A 16560-nucleotide genomic window follows, 5' to 3' on the forward strand; every position below is an offset into this window, starting at 1 on the left:
TGGGAGGGTACCTGGTGCAAAGGTATCACATTAACAGTGGCTGTGCAAGAGCTATTAAAAATTAACAAAAAATAGGACACAGAGTTTCTGTCTCACTCTGAAAGATCCTGCTGTGCTGATTTGCTGCCCAGTGTAAAATATTACTGCCACTGTCTGAAATGGATCTAATATTAACAGCTTGTTGAATTAACAGTGGGCACTTATAGTGTGGTTGCTTGCTTGCTAATGATACGTATTTAAATTGGCAAATTTTTTGAGTGGAGTTTGGTGTAAAGCATTTCATGCACACTGAGCACAAACTGGGACAGTGGATTATTTTAAACACTGCATGGTAGCAATGGCACCCTTCAGTGACATAAATAAGCAGTGTGTTATACTGTTATCAGATGTGGAGTCTCACTAACCACTTTAATAGTGACTTGTGTCCCAAATACTGTTTATTTGTCTTAGTTACAGATAGTGAAATAAAAATGGAAAATGATTGTTTCATAATTGTATACTCAGCTTGGTCAAGACAATAATTCGAGAACGAGAAGCGTAGGATTTTGAATTGATACCATTGGTGCATCTACTAAAGTTCTGGGGTCAGTTTGAATATCAGTGACCTTGACCTTGAGTTCAAGTTTTCTGAAAATCTTGTGAATGCTACAACTCTGTGACGAGAAGTAAGTCTCCTAGGTCTTTAAATTTGTATATAGGACTAGGAAGCTGAAGGGTTGCACTGCGGGCCATCTGTAGAGGTGTAGAGTCAACAACCTGTCTCTGAACGTGGACAAAACAAAAGAGATTGTTGACTTCAGGAGAGCACAGTGGGATCACTGCCCACTTAACATGAATGGATCCTCTGTGGAGGTCATCAAGAGCACCAGATTTCTTGGTGTCCACCTGGCGGAGAACCTCTCCTGCTCCCTCAACACCAGCTCCATAACCAAGAAGGCCCAGCAGCGTCTCTACTTCAAGCAGAAGCTGAGGAAAGCCCATCTCCCACCATCCATTCTCACCACCTTTTACAGTGGGACTAACAAGAGCATCCTAAGTAGCTGCATCACTGTCTGGTATGGTAACTGCAGCGCATTAGATCGCAGTACTCTATAACGGATTGTGAGAGCAGCTGAGAAGATTATTGGAGTCCCTCTCCCCTCCTTATAACACCCGCTCACTGGAGGACCCCACACAGCCTTCAAACACACTCTTCACCCTGCTGCCTTCTGGAAAGAGGTCCCAGAACATCCGGGCCCTCGCTACCAAACTACGGAAAAGTTTCTTCCCACAAGCCGTCAGACCCCTGAACACTCAGTGACTGCACTGGCACACGCACACCTTCACACACGTTAGTTACTTTTGCACAATACTCAGCATTTTGCACATTTCCATTGTCTTGTGTCTGTATCGTCCTGTTCTGTCTAGTTTTGCACTGTTTTGTCTTGTTTATTTTTGCAATTTATGCACACTGCACTTTATGTAGTCCTGGGTTTGTCCGTATATGTCATATATAGCACCAGGGTCTCGGAGAAACGCTGTCTCATTTCACTCTGTACAGTACCTCTGCACGTGGTTAAAATGACAATAAAAGCCACTTGACTTGACCTGTATTTTGTAGCAGTTGCTTGGAGACGAGTGCCATACAGTTCAAATGAGCATACATTCCAAAATATGCAAATTAGCCCCATACATCATAACGATGATGTTTGCTGTTCAGGGTATGAACATTCTATGTTGAAAGTTTATAAATATACAACCTCTGACTGCTTGTTTTCAGTTGAACTTTTGCAAAGCTGAGGAGATTTTCGCTGTGATCACATCAAGTCCAAAGATGTTTAAACTTCTTTTTCACAGAAAGGTAAGTTTGAAGAGACTCGCAGCACGTTTCTCTGAATATTTTCTTATGGTAAATAAGCATTTTTGAAACTTTTAAGGAAGCTTCTTGGATGATTTCTGTAAAAACTGAATTTTGAATCCAAATGAAGGATATTGTATTTTCTTACCATATACTTTGTTTTATGCCATTACTGATGTTGGTTTTCTTGTTTCTAAACAGAAATCACACAAACAAAACGTGGCAGAGACGGAAAGTCCTTCTACGTCTCATCAGAGGTAAAGAAATGTGTCACTCTTTAATGCTGCTGGAGATATTTATAGCAGTGGTTTAGTTGGAGCTGTTTTATTTCCCTTTTATTGGTGTTTTGTATTTACATCTTTTACTACTTCTAGTCTTGTCTATAATTTATATTGATTCAGAGATTAGCGTTTGAAAATGTAGAGTGTAAATGTACAAAATACATGATTTTGTTCCATTACAGTTATTAATTTTTATCTGCAATCTCCAGCATGTACTCCTTGTTAAAATTTTCCACTTTGAAAAATAACATTTACACTTTTGTCCTCATCAGCATCCCGGATGCTTCTGTTGCTGAAAATGGTCAAAAGAAGAAGAGAAAATGGAGACACTTCTGCTGTTCCTCGGTTTGCTTTTACTCAAAACATATGAAATGCACTTTCTCTTTAAATTGCACTTGTTAATTTAAAGTGACTTTACTTTTTTAATAAACTTATGTTTGTTCGTCCTCTGCAGCAAACTGACAGCGATGCAGAGGCAGAGAGCAGCACTGTGAAGACACAAAAGAAGTGTCGCTGGTTTCTTTTTAAATTCTGGAAGGTATGTTTTATGGAAAGAGTCCCTGTCATCAAGCATTTACTCATCACAGTTAAATGAGAAGAATTAAGAGCAATTTAGCACATCCATGTCCTCAAATTAAGTTCAAAGATGTTTAAACGGTTTTTTTTCACAGAAAGGTAAGTTTGAAGGGACTTGCAGGATGTTTCTCTAAATATTTTTTATGGTAAATAAGCATTTTTGAATCTTTTAATGAAGCTTCATGGATGATTTCTGTAAAAACTGAATTTTGATCACAACCAAATGAAGGATTTTGTATTTCATAGGACAAACTTTAAAACTCAATTTAAAGCATGAATAAATTGTTTTTATTTTATTTAAAGATATTCCTATATATCTGCTTCATGAGCTGACAGCTCACTAAAGTGATAAATAATATGAAATAATACCAAATTTTCTAACTGGACACTTTTCATGGAGAGACTCCCTTGGTATGTTTGTTTTATGCCATTACTGATGTTGGTTTTCTTGTTTCTAAACAGAAATTACACAAACAAAACGTGGCAGAGAAGGAAATTCCTTCTACGTCTCATCAGAGGTAAAGAAATGCGCCACTCTTTAATGCTGCTGGAGATATTTATAGCAGTGGTTTAGTTGGAGCTGTTTTATTTCCCTTTTATTGGCATTTGTCTTCCACCTTGTGTATTTACATCTTTTTTACTACTTTTGGACGTCCTCCAAAATGTTTCAGCGTCAAAGCTCATGCATACATGCACATACACTGCTCAGAATCTTGACATCTTTCCTAATTTTGTGTTTGTGTTTTTACCTTTTTGGAGCAGTGTAGCACGCGGTGGGAAAAAAATAAAAAGTCAAACTGGGACTATAGACCGCTTCGGGTGAGTACACGTGGTGCACAAAGATCAAAGGTCACTTTGTCAAAGTGGAGAAAATGAATTATTTTACACTGATACTGTAAACGTTGCGCGTGTGTGTCAGGTTTCCAAACATCGGAAACACCTGCTACATGAACTCCTGCCTGCAGAGCCTCCTCAACATTGAGGAGTTCATAAGAGACATCAGGCGTCAGGGGGTTTTGTGGAGCACAGATCCAGAAGCTCAGCTCTTAAGGTGCGCTACGTCAACCTTCTACTTTCTTCAAACACCTGAAGAACAAAGAGATCTAATAGCAGAAATGTCTGTTTACCCTTCCTTTCTACAGAAGGCTTATTGATGTCAGGGACTGTCATGAGTCGACAGATTATGGCCTTAAAGATCACCACCTAAGAGCTTTTAAGAAGGCATTCAGCAAGCAAGCTGCCGAATACACCGGCAGTGCACAGAAAGTGCGTCAGCTATTTGGACATTTCGTTTTTTGCTTTACCTTCTGATTTTGATGTACTGTTTTAAATCTCTCTGCTTTTCTTTCAGGACGCTCATGAATTCCTAACATTGTTCCTCAATGAGGTCAAAAGGCTCACACCTCGCCTGGAGAGGAACGCAGCTCTCCTGGGCCAAAGTTATACCTGCCCAGTAGAAGACCATCACATTTTTAAAATGGAGAACATAAGGACATGCAAGAGGTAAGCCTGTCTTTCAGAAACGCAGAGCTGGTTGCAATATTTTCATATACCTCTTTTCCACGTACCTGATCTTTACTTTAACTACGTTACTCCTGAAATGTGTAGCTGCGGTCACCACTCATCACAGCAAGAGGAATTCACCAGTTTGTCTCTTGACCTGGTTCCAGAGGGGTCTGTGATAAACATGTTAGAGACATACTTGAAGGTAAGATCACAAATTCCAATAGAGTTGTCGTATCAGCGATCTTAACACACCTTTTTTGTTAGTGTTTGTGTGTATGCGTGTGTGTGCATATGTTGAGATTTCTTTCTACCATAAAGCCTGTTTTCTCTGTGCTGTTGTTCAGGAAGAAGAAATAGAATATCGCTGTGATTGTGGAGGGACGGCCTCAGAACTGAAGTCGTCTTTTGATACACTGCCAAGGTGAGTAAGGTCACATCAGAATTGATCGACTGACCAGGTTTCCAAACTGTGGCGCATCAAATATCAGAGTTTTTCGAGACAATATTTGAGCAGTCGTTTTCTCCCATCTTCTGTTTGTGTTTGACACTCATTCTTCTTATTTTCTGCCTTGTTTGTGTTTTTTTTCTTTTCTGCCAGAGTTCTGATCTTGCATCTGAAGAGGTTTGGCTTTACACAAACCTACAAGATTCAGAAGGTGGATGACCCCGTCAGGCTGCAGAGGGACTTGGTGGTGCCATCCAATCAGGTAAAAACAGACTGCAGAACGTCTCAGGCTACGTCCACACTAGCCCGGATAGATTTGAAAACTCCGTGTCCACACTAGCGTTTTCAGTCATTTTCAAATAGTTGTGCGTCTGCATTGAAACGGCCGAAAACGCCTATGTTCCAGTCCTGCGCATGCGCAAAAGTGAGTGAGAATTACGGAATTTGAAGAAAAGCTATCCGGAGCATGTACAAACTGATATTAATCGTTTTTAGGGCTGTCAAAGTTGAGAGCAATCAAAACAACTGCTGTATAATGCACTCGGCTTATCTTTGTTTAATTGCTCACATGACTGCATCACATGACTAAAATGCGTCATCGTTTTAGAAAGTCTGCGTTTTCGAGTGTCCACACTGCGACGGGACAACTCCGTTTTGAAATGTATGCGTTTTCGAGAGCGTTTTCAAGATGCTGTGTTTTTCCTTGAGGAAAACGCCGTCTCAGTGTGGACGGGAGGTCAAAGCGGAGAGAAAACGATGTGTTTTCAAACGAAAACGCATTAGTGTGGACGTAGCCTCAGCAAATCAGCTTAATTGTGGCACTGATGTGAGACTTTATGAAACTAACACTCTTTGGATTTGTTCCTTCTCAGGGTGGTGGCTGTTATAGTATTGTCAGCATCATCAGTCATTATGGAGGCACAGAGTCAGGTAAAACAACAGACTTGTGACAAACAGAAAATGAAAACTTGCTACTTTTCAGTGAAGGACTCACACACAAAAGCTTTTGATGTTCTAAGAAGCACTAAGTCAAAATCACTGTTTGCTTGAATCAGTTGACTTCCAGAAGTTGGATTCATTTGTCTTAATGTGATTTCAGGACACTACATCTGTAGTTCTGTCCATCCTGAGGAGAGTCAGCACTCTACATCAGATCGCTGGCTCACCTATAATGACGCACAGGTGCTCCACACAACTGGATCTGTAGTTTGTGAGGAACAGCAGCACTCGGCCTACATCCTGTTTTACAAGAGAAACGTAAGAAGACACAGCATCTCATCCTGAAGTGAGAGAATTTTTAAATGTCCTGTTACCTTGTTAACCAGTTTTGTCTTCATTCTCAGTTCTGAAACAGGAAGTGGAAGGAAGGAAGGAAGTTAAGGTCATCGTCATGCTGAGAAGGAAAAGCAGTCGTCCCAGCCCACCATCGCACACTGGAGGACAAGTATAGGTAAGTATTGCCCTCAGGAGGGAGGGTCCCCCCAGAGAGCCTGGTCCTCCCAAGATTTCTTCCTCCAGGAGGGAGTTTTTTCTTGCCACCGTCGCCCCACATTCACTGGTCTCATCAGCAGGGACATTTTTAACCTCCTAAGACCTGAACTTTCATGGCATGCATTTTTAATTTCTCTGTGCCATTTGGGTTGATTGGGACCTGATGAATGTAAAAACAAAGACATCAGATTCGGACTATCTTTTTTTTGTTTCTCAAAAGAATGAGATCCACATATGAGGACATTCATTTTAAATTTCGATTGAACAGTGGCAGTGTAATGTCCTCCCTCATAAGTGGATATCAGGTTTTTGAAGAGCAAAATTTTGTATTTTGGTCTAGACAACCCAAAATGTTATGTCTACATATGTGGACACCAGGTCCTAGGAGGTTAAAACAAAATCTACTAGAGATCGTCCTTTTCTGGACCAGTGTTTGGCTTGCTCTCTGGAAACAACAAATTAGTGCTGTCAGCGTTAACGTCATTTTACCTAATGACGTTTACGCTGACAGCACTAATTTTATTGTTGTTATTAATATTATTATTAATTTATTTGTAAAATAAATTAAATTAAAAAAAACAAAGAAATGATTTAATTCTTTATTTTATTTTGTTTTATTAAAATCAAAATAACAACAAAAACAAAAATAACTAATAAAAAAATATTAAAAGTATTCAGCAGTGTTTTGTGAAATTTGTAATGAGCCTTAGTTAAGTTGATGTCACAGAAGTTTCTGAATCATTTAGATTGTTCAACAAACTGATTCACTCAGGTAAAGATGGTAAGCTGGAGCAATGGTACCCTTGGAGTTCAGTTTAAGTTTTCAGACAAATATTCCCTCGATCAGTTGCAGCTTCTGCTTTTAAATAAATGATTTAGCTGCAAATGTTTAGCTGCAGGTAGCAAAGTCCAAAAGTGACAACATTTCCACTGCAGTCTCTCCAGAAATGGCTTATAAAATTTTTACCAAATTAGACATTTATCCTTGGATCATTGACAACCCTGTAGGGTGAAAATCTTTCATTGTACCTTTTATAACATTTTAACAAGTTGCTGTCTCCTGCTGCAAGTTTCCTGTTTTGGCTGAACTTCATCAGCTCAAAAAAACTCACCGTGCTGTGGTGTACTAAATGACCTCATGTACAGGACACACTGAAGGCAGGTTTGCAGTGTTTAATTAACAAAGTCAAGATCAGTTAACAACAGCTGAACTAAAGACTTTCTTTTTCTCATCGATAAAATGAGGTCCATGCCAATGCGCTCAAATGGGACCTCCATTAATGGTGAGGGGCATAAAGGTGCTTTTTGAATGACCAGCTGGTTCACCAGCTGACACCATTGGACGCACACCATCGGCGCATATCCAAACATGCAAGAAATGCAAGATGGTGGTGCGCACAGATACAGCGGCTCTATGCTCTCCACTTACCCAATTTCACTGTGCAAGAAACTGCACAATGACAATAAAAAGCTCTAAGTCTAAAACAGTTTCCTGGCCAGTAAAATCGGGCAATTATTCGCTCCAGAGTTTTATGCTATTCCAGGTGACCAGCCATCGACTTGTAATGAGCCAGCTAAAACAATAATTTCTCAGTGGCTCTTCTGGCACCAACAAGTGGGTGTGTTCTTCCATCGTGCAAGTGTCACGACACACTGAACATGGTCTGAACATGGATTTTCCCTCGATATTTCTTTTCCACCAGTACTATGGGGTATTTGTGAATATCCATGACTGACCCGGCCAGGTGGCCAGCTGGTCTTTGGACAGGGTCACGGCAGTTTCAAGGTTCAACAAAATCCCTTTCACTGACAGACTGAAGGAAAGCTCCTCAAAAATAGAGGGTCTTCAAGCTCCTCAGTGGCACGAAAAGGTTTCCCGGACTCAGTGTTGTATATTTTTTTCCCAAAAGATTGAAATAGTGGAGAGAAATCAGCTTCTGAAACCATCCAGAAGACAAAGTCTCCAACTGGTTTGTGGAAGTCCAGTTTCTCCAAATTAATCAGCGGGTGAAATGTCTCTTCATGGATGGTTTTGATTCTGTTGTTATTCACGAACAAAGCCCTCAAAGCAGCATATGAAAGAAAGTCCTCTTTCATTGTTGTCTCCAGCGTGTTAAAAGAGAGATCGAGCTCAGTGATGAGTTTTGAAGCGGCTGCAGGGACTTCTCGAAGGTTTTGGCTCGAACAGTCGAAGGATGTTGTTCACAGTGGTGACACTGTTGACTGGTGATTGACAAGCACTGAGATACTAGCATGACAAACACAAGAAACATCATGACTTATTCTCCTGAGTGCCTGCAAAACAAACACAAAATCAAACTCAAAGCTTTTCTCTCAGATGCTGGTGTGGCACAATCTAATGATAAAAAAGGTCATGCTAACAGCTTTTGGAGCACAGCTGCACAAAATAACAGCTTTTGGAGCACAAAATGCATTACAGGTAAACCCAGTACCCAAACATGTTAACAAGGATAAAGAAAAAATCTGAAACAAAAGCAGGTAGTGTGGTGATTTATGTTGTGAGGATGCTTTCACTCCCATCAAAGTCACCCAGTGTTGAGAACCCAAATGAGCCCAAAAACCTCAAGTGGCTGCAACCAACAGCGAACGTCAAGAAGTGGATACTTGCATGTTGAGCCAGAAACATGCAGAAAACCCAAAAGAGGCGAGATAGCACATCTTGGTCCCACTCAGGCAGTACGAACACCTGGAAAGAGGAGCCCACAGTTCAGACCCAAGGTCACTGGTAAGGACACCAGCCAGTTATAAGTCTAGTTTTAATTTTCATTTTAGTTAGTGTTATGGCCTTTCTAAGGGTGGCCAGACCATAATATAAGGGTGATCCACCCCTGTCTGACCCCAAGCAGCACATCACACAACCAGTACAATTTTGATGGTGATTTTTTTTCACAGTGATTGAATTCTAACAAAGGAAAGGAGCGAACTATAGCTTCGGGGTGGACCCCAAAACAACAAACAAAAGGGACCGTATCTAAAGGATGTACAAAACTTATTTATGAAAAGAATAAAACCAAATGACAATGTCTTATCTCCCTAACTAAGAAAAACATGAGAAAAGGGTAATCAAATAAAAAGGCAGTCCACCCCTACATGCTCCTGTATAAAGAAACAGGTAACACAAAGCCTGCCGGTTGAGGTCCATGGCGGTGTCATCTTATATGTTGTCTCCAGGTCATTAGCCAATCTGTATGGGCCGTCCCATGGATGCACCAATCACGGAAAGGCACCTGCACACTCAGATTTACATATGAGACAACATTACGACAACAGTCGTAACATTAACTAAAAATGTTTTTCACCATCTCGTTTTAACTTCTGGTTTAGCTTCAGCTAACTAAAACTAAATGGACCTTGGAAATAATCACATCTTAATAGAGTGAACCATAGACTGTATAAAAGATAGGACCATTGCAACTTTACTGCAGCACTTCACCCTTTCACATAGTCCCAGCTCTTCTCTGTCATGTTTTATGGTGCTGCAAATGTCTTCAGTTGGTGAAAGGTTGGGCTGCTGGTGTCTTGTTGTGCTTGCTATGCATCCCTGACTCGTTTCTTCTTTCTGCATCAAGTAAGGAATGTAGTGAAAGTTCCCAAGAGGTTAAAAGCACCACTGAAAAAATGCCATCAGACCTGAGTTGGGACACTTGGATTATGGAGCTTCTGGACCAAGAGAGTGGATGGGAGCATGTGTTTAACAAGTAAGAGTATAACGTCCCCCAAAATGTCCCTAACTAAGAAAAACATGAGAAAAGGGTAATCAAATAAAAAGGCAGTCCACCCCTACATGCTCCTGTATAAAGAAACAGGTAACACAAAGCCTGCAGGTTGAGGTCCATGGCGGTGTCATCTTATATGTTGTCTCCAGGTCAAGGAGACAACCTTAACCTTAACAACCTTTCGCGTGCCACAGCTGGTTGCCGACCCCTGGACTAGACTATTTAACAATATGTTACAGATTTATGTTACAAAGAAGAAACGCCACAGAGGAGGTTTGTGGATGTAGTGAAGGAGGACATGCAGAGGGTTGGTGTGACAGACGATGCAAACAATTGCCCATTCCCACAAAGCTATGGTAAAAGCTAGCGTGAGATTGGGCTGGGTTCATTGTACTGCTGTATATGACTAGGTATTTATTTGGGAAAGGAAAAAATGAACTGAAAACAGTTACTTTCTTATGAAATGAACAAAAATAAAACCCAATGTTGTAACAATTACTGCATGGTATATAAATTAAGATTTTCAAAATAAAACACCAGGCCTCCTAAGTCCTAACTCTGGTTTCACTCATAAAACCTTATACCTTTAAAGTGGAATGGCTTTCACCTTTGAAATGCCCCAGGGTACAACTAAAACAGTTATTGTCAACTTAAACCACATTTGTACTAGTGGGCCCCCACATAGACACACATTTACTTGTCCATATTAAACCTGAAGCATAGGCCCTTTCTCTTGTTTGTACTTGTGTTCTCGTGTACTCGTGATACGTCATCAGTCGGAGACCAAGTACTGTTCCAATTCAAAGTATGCATCAAGCCGAGAACGCGAAAAAGTCCCGGATGTGTTCTCGCTCCGCCTGTTTTATCGATAAATGAACGTTTTCTTTAAATTATTTGAATATATATGAGTGCCTGTGTATAAATACACAAACAATACACATATGCTTTCAATTGTGTAATTTAAGTGATCTAGGTAGCTCTGTTTTGGAAGTTCAGTTAACGCTAGAAATGTGTTTTGGAGTTTCTACGTCCTTTAGAATTTGTACGTGCTTTTTGGAGTTTCTACGGGCTTTATCTCTAGGGGCCACTGTATATATTTATATATAAACATACATAAATAAAACCACTTTTTTTTTTTTTTACATTAGTAATTCCTTTTGTGCATAATTTTATATTGTTGTTAATAATAAATTAATTAAAGCAACAAAACAACCTGAAGAGCCGAAAGAGCCGTCTCTTTTTAGTGAGCCGAGCTGAAAGAGCCGGTTCTCTAAAAAGAGCCGGAATTCCCATCACTAATTCTTAGGACTTAGCTTCTGTGTCAGGTCCCACAGGTTCACCTGAACCTTTACCACTTGTCCCGCCCCAAAGCAGAAAAGAGTGTTTTGGACTGGCTTGTTAGTCTAGCAACCAAAGACAATACAGAGTTGAGATGACTGACATTAGATTGGTAAACAAATAAGGTGAACCTATAAAACAGTCATAAATTCAATTATGTTTAATTCTTGAGTTTAATAAACAGATAATGTCTGTTAGCAGTTAATCTGTCATTACAGTTAAATGCTGAAGCAGGAATACATTTGTTTAACACTCACAAATGTAGGACTTAGTCATTTCTACTTTAATTTCTCCATTTTCTACCTATTAAAGGATGACAAAATCGCATTTGGAGTCTGCTGTAGTTGATAGTGGTGCAAATACTTTCACAACCACAAGTCAAAGGTTTTTACACTTAATTTGTCTTGTTTTTCAATACATCAGTATTTTAAAATACATTGTTATTTATCATAAAAAAGAGCAGCATTGATGAGTAATGTGCTAGTTTTCTGTGGTGCCATTTTCATCCTTGTACTACTGTGGTAGTGAAATATACTTTAGAAATGTGCTATAATAATGCAGTTCTTTAACTTGGAGTTGGTCTTGTATGGTTTAACCTTTTTTTCCTGTGTGTTCGCATTTGTATTGTAACATTTATTCTGTAGCGATATCTCCCAGGTGGCGTCTTTGGTCTCCTTCCTTGCTGTTTTCTGGTAGTGACCTCACCCAGATAGCTGTAGGATGGTCACTCACAAGCTGAACACAAATATTTCTTTTAATCTTTGCTGCCATTGTATTAAACTTGATTTATGAATTTATGTATTCAGTCAACACAAATTCCAAGCAGGTAAAAAGCTTTGGAGCTCAGCAGCAGTCAGAAGAGCTTGATGAGGTGAGGAAGAAGTTACTGCCTCTGTCAGTGCGCCCCAGGGTGGCTGTGGCTACAGTGTAGCTTGCCATCACCAGTGTGTGAATGTGTGTGTGAATGGGCGAATGACTGGATGTATAAAGCGCTTTGGGGTCCTTGGGGACTAGAAAAGCGCTTTACAAATACAGGCCATTTACTGTTGTCCTGGAGTAACTGTAACCCACATAATTCCCTGAGGAATTATTAAAGTATTCTGATATTAAAATCAAACATGAAATGCATTCAAAGACAGAACAGAAAATATTCACAAGCAAATAAAATAATATATTCAATAGTTGTTTTTTGTTTTATCTTTCAAATCCTGTTTATAAATTGGCTTTAGCCTGTGCAGCATCACAACTCAGGTGAGTTCTAAAGAACTCCTCTATCTTCTTCCACAGGTGGATCTCTGCTGCTGCGTGGGCCCTGGGCTCCCCTCCCCACACCACTGAGAAGCTAAGCATCCCATGGAAAGCAGAGGAACAGAAGGGTCCATAGGGTGGCTCCAGCAAATGTCCAGCTCCAGGATAAAAAACAGTCTCAAAGTTCTCCTTCCCACGACGCTTCAGTCTCTCCACCATCTGGTCCATGTAGGCCTTGCTGTCCCAGTTGAGGTCATCCTCTGCAGCCACAAAGAGAAACTGGCTCTTGGCTCGTTCAATGGGGACGAGGCTTCCTTTGTTCTTCTCTTCCAGGGGATCTTCAGTAGCATACTTGATAAGGTTTGCTCCAGACTTGGTGGTAATCACCTTGCTGAAGTCAAACATTAAGGGTGAGAGGATCTGCTGTTTCTTGTAGTAGAGGGGAGTGCCCACACTGGCACTGGTGCCATTGATCCAAACTAAGGCCTCCACACCGGGCACGAATGCAGCAAGAGAGAGCGCGATATCTGTTCCCTTTGATCTTGATATTATGCCGACTCCTTTACTGCCCGCCTGTGAAATAACACACAGAGCTCAGAAACCGGCAATTCCAAAGTATTAAAAGTTGTGACCTGCTGGGCATTTAAACTGGAACAGTTCTGGCACATAACTCGTAACTACACATAACTAGGACTCCCTAAAGCAGTGTCTCACTTTTTGCCAAGCAATTCTTCAAACCTGACTGATTTTTAACCAGTTCACTGCATTTCACAGACTACGCATGCAATCATTCCCCCCCCCCCAAAAAAAACAAAAACATTTGCTTCACATTCGGTCTGAACACACAGTTACATGGGTTCTTGTAAAGTTACGCTGCTAGCTTAAGTGTCACCCACTGGACCCACCTTGGGGTGGTGGCGTAAGAAATCCACGGCTTCTTTAAAGGGGTCCAGATGTATCTCTTTCATATTTTGTCTGTCACTGAACACAGCAATCATGAGGACCAGAAACCCTTTGTTGGCCAGCAAACAGGCTCTTTTCTCAGACATGAAGGTGCCCAGATCCAGCACAGCAGGGAACGGACCTTCTCCTAGAACACAGACAACAAAAGTTTCATGTAAGTAGGTTATAATCATGCATAATGTGCAACTTTAACCTAAAGCCCTACAATAAAAGATCCATATTCAACACTTCATCTATGTTTTCCAGTTTAAATATGAATTAAAATGTTTTTCACTCATGTATCGTGATTTTTGGTGTAAGTTTCATCATATAGTTTCATTACAGCCCAATTAGTGCTGTATTTTATGATCTCAGAGGTGTTAAACACATTTTTTTTATATTTAAGGATACTTTTAAATAACTTCCCAAAGTAGTACAATAAGTACTTCTACAAAGGATACAGCTGTGCAAATATGATTACAGCTAATATGACAAGCCACCCCCTCCTCTGTCCTCCAGATGCATTTTAGGAACTGAGACATCTTTTAAGACATCTGTTATTAATCTCTGTCTCTCTTCCACAACATGTCTTCTATCCTGTCTTCCTTCTCTCACCCCAGATGGCCCCGCCCCTCCCTGAGCCTGGTTCTGCGGGAGGTTTCTTCCTGTTAAAAGGCAGTTTTTCCTTCCCACTGTCGCCAAAGTTCTTGCTCATAGGGGGTCATTTGATTGTTGGGTTATTCTTTGTATGTATTATTGTAGGGTCTGCCTTACAATATAAATACTTTGAGGCGACTGTTGTTGTGATTTGGCGCTATATAAATAAAATTGAATTGAAATTGAATCAAGAAAAGTGATGTACCCTTTGCAGAAAATATACCTTCGCCACCTGTTAAAAAAAAAAAGGGGGCCCACTGTAATGATAGTGAATACTTCTAAGTGGAAAACCACATACAGTACCTGGGGGTGTAAACAAGACTCCTCGTATGTTCCCCTCTTTGACTGGGTCCCGACTGACCCCGTCTCCCATCAAAAACCTCTCGTTTGTCTCTTCTGCCAGTATCCTGCCATCCGCCTCCTGCTCATGCACAGAAAACTTCACCACGTGAGGGTTCAGAGCTTTGTTCTTGAAGAAGTACTTGTGCAAAGTGTCTGCCTTCAGTGACTGCAGCAGACCCATGGGCTGCACTCCAACGTAGCTCCCGTTGAGTGAGGGGTCTCGGTTCAGGTTGACCTCTCCGCCATCATCTGCCCTGTAAGTGGCTGAAGAGCCGAACACCACTTCTCTCTCGTCGGTCGATGTGGCTCTGATTGTGACCACCTGCCTTGACCGCAGCCCGGCCACTTTCAGCTGAACGGGCTCATCAAACAGACACCTGGTGCTCGGCAGCAGCCTCAGCCTGACTTGGGAGGACATCTTTTCTGAAAGATCAAAGACTGAACTCCATGAATGTTCAATATTTGGACAAATGGGTCATTGCAAGGAAAATAAAAAAGAAACATTCTTGGAATGCTTCCCACTCGACACCATCAGAATCAGATCTTTTTTTTTTTAACTTCAATATATTTGAGGACGCAATGCTACATACTATGTAGATTACTGGAGTTACAGACCAGAAAGTATACAGTGTTAGGTCAAAATGTGGCACTTTTTAATGTCCCAGCATTTTTTAAATCTCACAACTTTTTAACCACATGAAATTTTAAAGGCTGAAAATTACATTTCAGCTTTGTTACAAACAGCAACCTATTTAATTTTAATTCAGCTGTCTACTGGGATATATCAAAATTTTCAGTAGTAAAACTTCATAAATTTAATGCCAATGATGCAGAGAAAAAGAAACAAGCAATAATACACTGGGTATTTTTCCTGCTCTGATCAGTCACTGGAGAAAACTCTCACAGGTGCATTTTGATGACCTTTCACATAGTTACTGGATGTGAAAGGTCATTTTTTCCCTACATTCTAGTGTCCAAAGTAATTTTCTAAAGCAGGGATTCCCAAAGTGTGGGCTGGGGCCCTCTGGTGGGCTGTAAAGATACTGCAGGTGGACCACAGTATTAACAGAAATTCGGTTTGGAATTACTCGGAAGTATGTGTAGTTACATGTTCATACAAGTTAATTTACTTATATAAAAAGTGAATTCGAACTGGTAGTACGAGGTGGTTAGTTTGTGATATTATTCATTACTGTGACCTTAATTTTCTGCTCATGTATTTAAATTTGTATCCCTGTGGCAGGCGGGGTCACACACTGGCCTTAACATTATGCATATGATTGGGTAACAATAGCAAATTATAGCCTGAGTTGTTTATGTTTGTTTTGTTTTCAAGGAAACATATACATTTCTTTTGTATTTTAATTAGAGGGAGGATTTCAGATTGGGTGGGCCCCGCTAGGTTTTCTTTTTTTAAGAGAAAACGGAAGTTGTTGTTGGGGACTGAAAGTTAATGACACACTGAAATCCCTAAAGTTTATGGAATTTTGGTTAATTGTATGGATTAAACAAATGACACTAATGGCTCTTGGCTCTGGAGTAATCGCTGAAATTACTCCAGAGATCTAAAGCGTATCTTATATGAATATTTCCCATAATGCTGAAATGCCAAGTGTATCATATTTAATACATTAGTTTTTATGACTTTTTTGAGACTTCCACATTATTAGTGTGAATTTTCCCCCTGAGAAATCTGAAGAAATTGCACAATAAAATTTCAAGCAATAAATTGCACAAAAATGCCAGCTGAAGTAAAAAAAATAAAAAAATTAATTAAATTAAGACTCATACATGCACATTGATATTTAATTTTTTTTATGGGTCTAAAGTTAAAAAAATACCTGTGTCAAAAAGATGAACCATTTTGTAGTTATTTCATGGTTCAGGCTTTACAGGGTTAAAAACGAGTTCAACTGTTGTTTCATTCTTTTATTCTGAAGCACATTTGAATTCATGGGATTAATTTCTTCTTTTCTTATGTATGTGTACTTTTGATATTTGTTTTGTTTTCTGTTCATTATTAATCATACTGTCTGTGTAAAACACCAGCTTCTAATCTAGGCATGGGGATATCTTTAGAGTCCTGCATATGCAAACCATGCATATGTCACAGAGGGACAACACAACAATAAACAAGGGGAGACTGAGACAACATGAAGA

The 16560-nt window shown here is 40.0% G+C and overlaps 2 protein-coding genes across 2 annotated transcripts; one reads left to right on the forward strand and one right to left on the reverse strand.

The window, feature by feature from the left end:
* Positions 1 to 1707: 1707 nt before the first annotated feature.
* On the forward strand, positions 1708 to 6809 carry LOC146553172 (ubiquitin carboxyl-terminal hydrolase 37-like). Its single transcript, XM_085253800.1, has 15 exons — positions 1708 to 1840; positions 2039 to 2094; positions 2391 to 2463; positions 2573 to 2656; positions 3157 to 3212; positions 3457 to 3513; positions 3614 to 3745; positions 3837 to 3960; positions 4046 to 4197; positions 4303 to 4402; positions 4545 to 4621; positions 4799 to 4907; positions 5518 to 5575; positions 5745 to 5902; positions 5989 to 6809. The coding sequence occupies exons 1-15, from the start codon at positions 1814 to 1816 to the stop codon at positions 5992 to 5994; spliced, it is 1269 nt and encodes a 422-aa protein (XP_085109926.1). The 5' UTR covers positions 1708 to 1813; the 3' UTR covers positions 5995 to 6809.
* Positions 6810 to 11341: 4532 nt separating this feature from the next.
* On the reverse strand, positions 11342 to 15784 carry LOC146553173 (acyl-coenzyme A thioesterase 1-like). Its single transcript, XM_085255886.1, has 3 exons — positions 14362 to 15784; positions 13365 to 13549; positions 11342 to 13032 (listed from the first exon to the last, which is right to left on the reverse strand). Exons 1-3 carry the CDS (start codon positions 14816 to 14818, stop codon positions 12424 to 12426), a joined length of 1251 nt encoding a protein of 416 aa, XP_085112012.1. The 5' UTR covers positions 14819 to 15784; the 3' UTR covers positions 11342 to 12423.
* Between the last annotated feature and the right edge of the window lie 776 nt (positions 15785 to 16560).

This window comes from Mchenga conophoros, linkage group LG18 (assembly GCF_057382185.1).
Source record: "Mchenga conophoros isolate Kocher_MC1m ecotype Shallow Benthic linkage group LG18, M_conophoros_male_GT1.1, whole genome shotgun sequence".
NCBI classification, from domain to species: Eukaryota; Metazoa; Chordata; class Actinopteri; order Cichliformes; family Cichlidae; genus Mchenga; species Mchenga conophoros.

Coding starts and splice junctions, on each gene's coding strand:
- LOC146553172 (XM_085253800.1), top strand. CDS start 1,814: ATGTTTAAACTTCTTTTTCACAGAAAG. Junction 1,841..2,038: donor AACTTCTTTTTCACAGAAAG/GTAAGTTTGAAG, acceptor GTTTCTAAACAG/AAATCACACAAACAAAACGT. Junction 3,514..3,613: donor GGGACTATAGACCGCTTCGG/GTGAGTACACGT, acceptor CGTGTGTGTCAG/GTTTCCAAACATCGGAAACA.
- LOC146553173 (XM_085255886.1), bottom strand. CDS start 14,818: ATGTCCTCCCAAGTCAGGCTGAGGCTGCTGCCGAGCACCAGGTGTCTG. Junction 13,550..14,361: donor AGTCTTGTTTACACCCCCAG/GTACTGTATGTG, acceptor TCTGTGTTCTAG/GAGAAGGTCCGTTCCCTGCT. Junction 13,033..13,364: donor TCTTACGCCACCACCCCAAG/GTGGGTCCAGTG, acceptor GTTATTTCACAG/GCGGGCAGTAAAGGAGTCGG.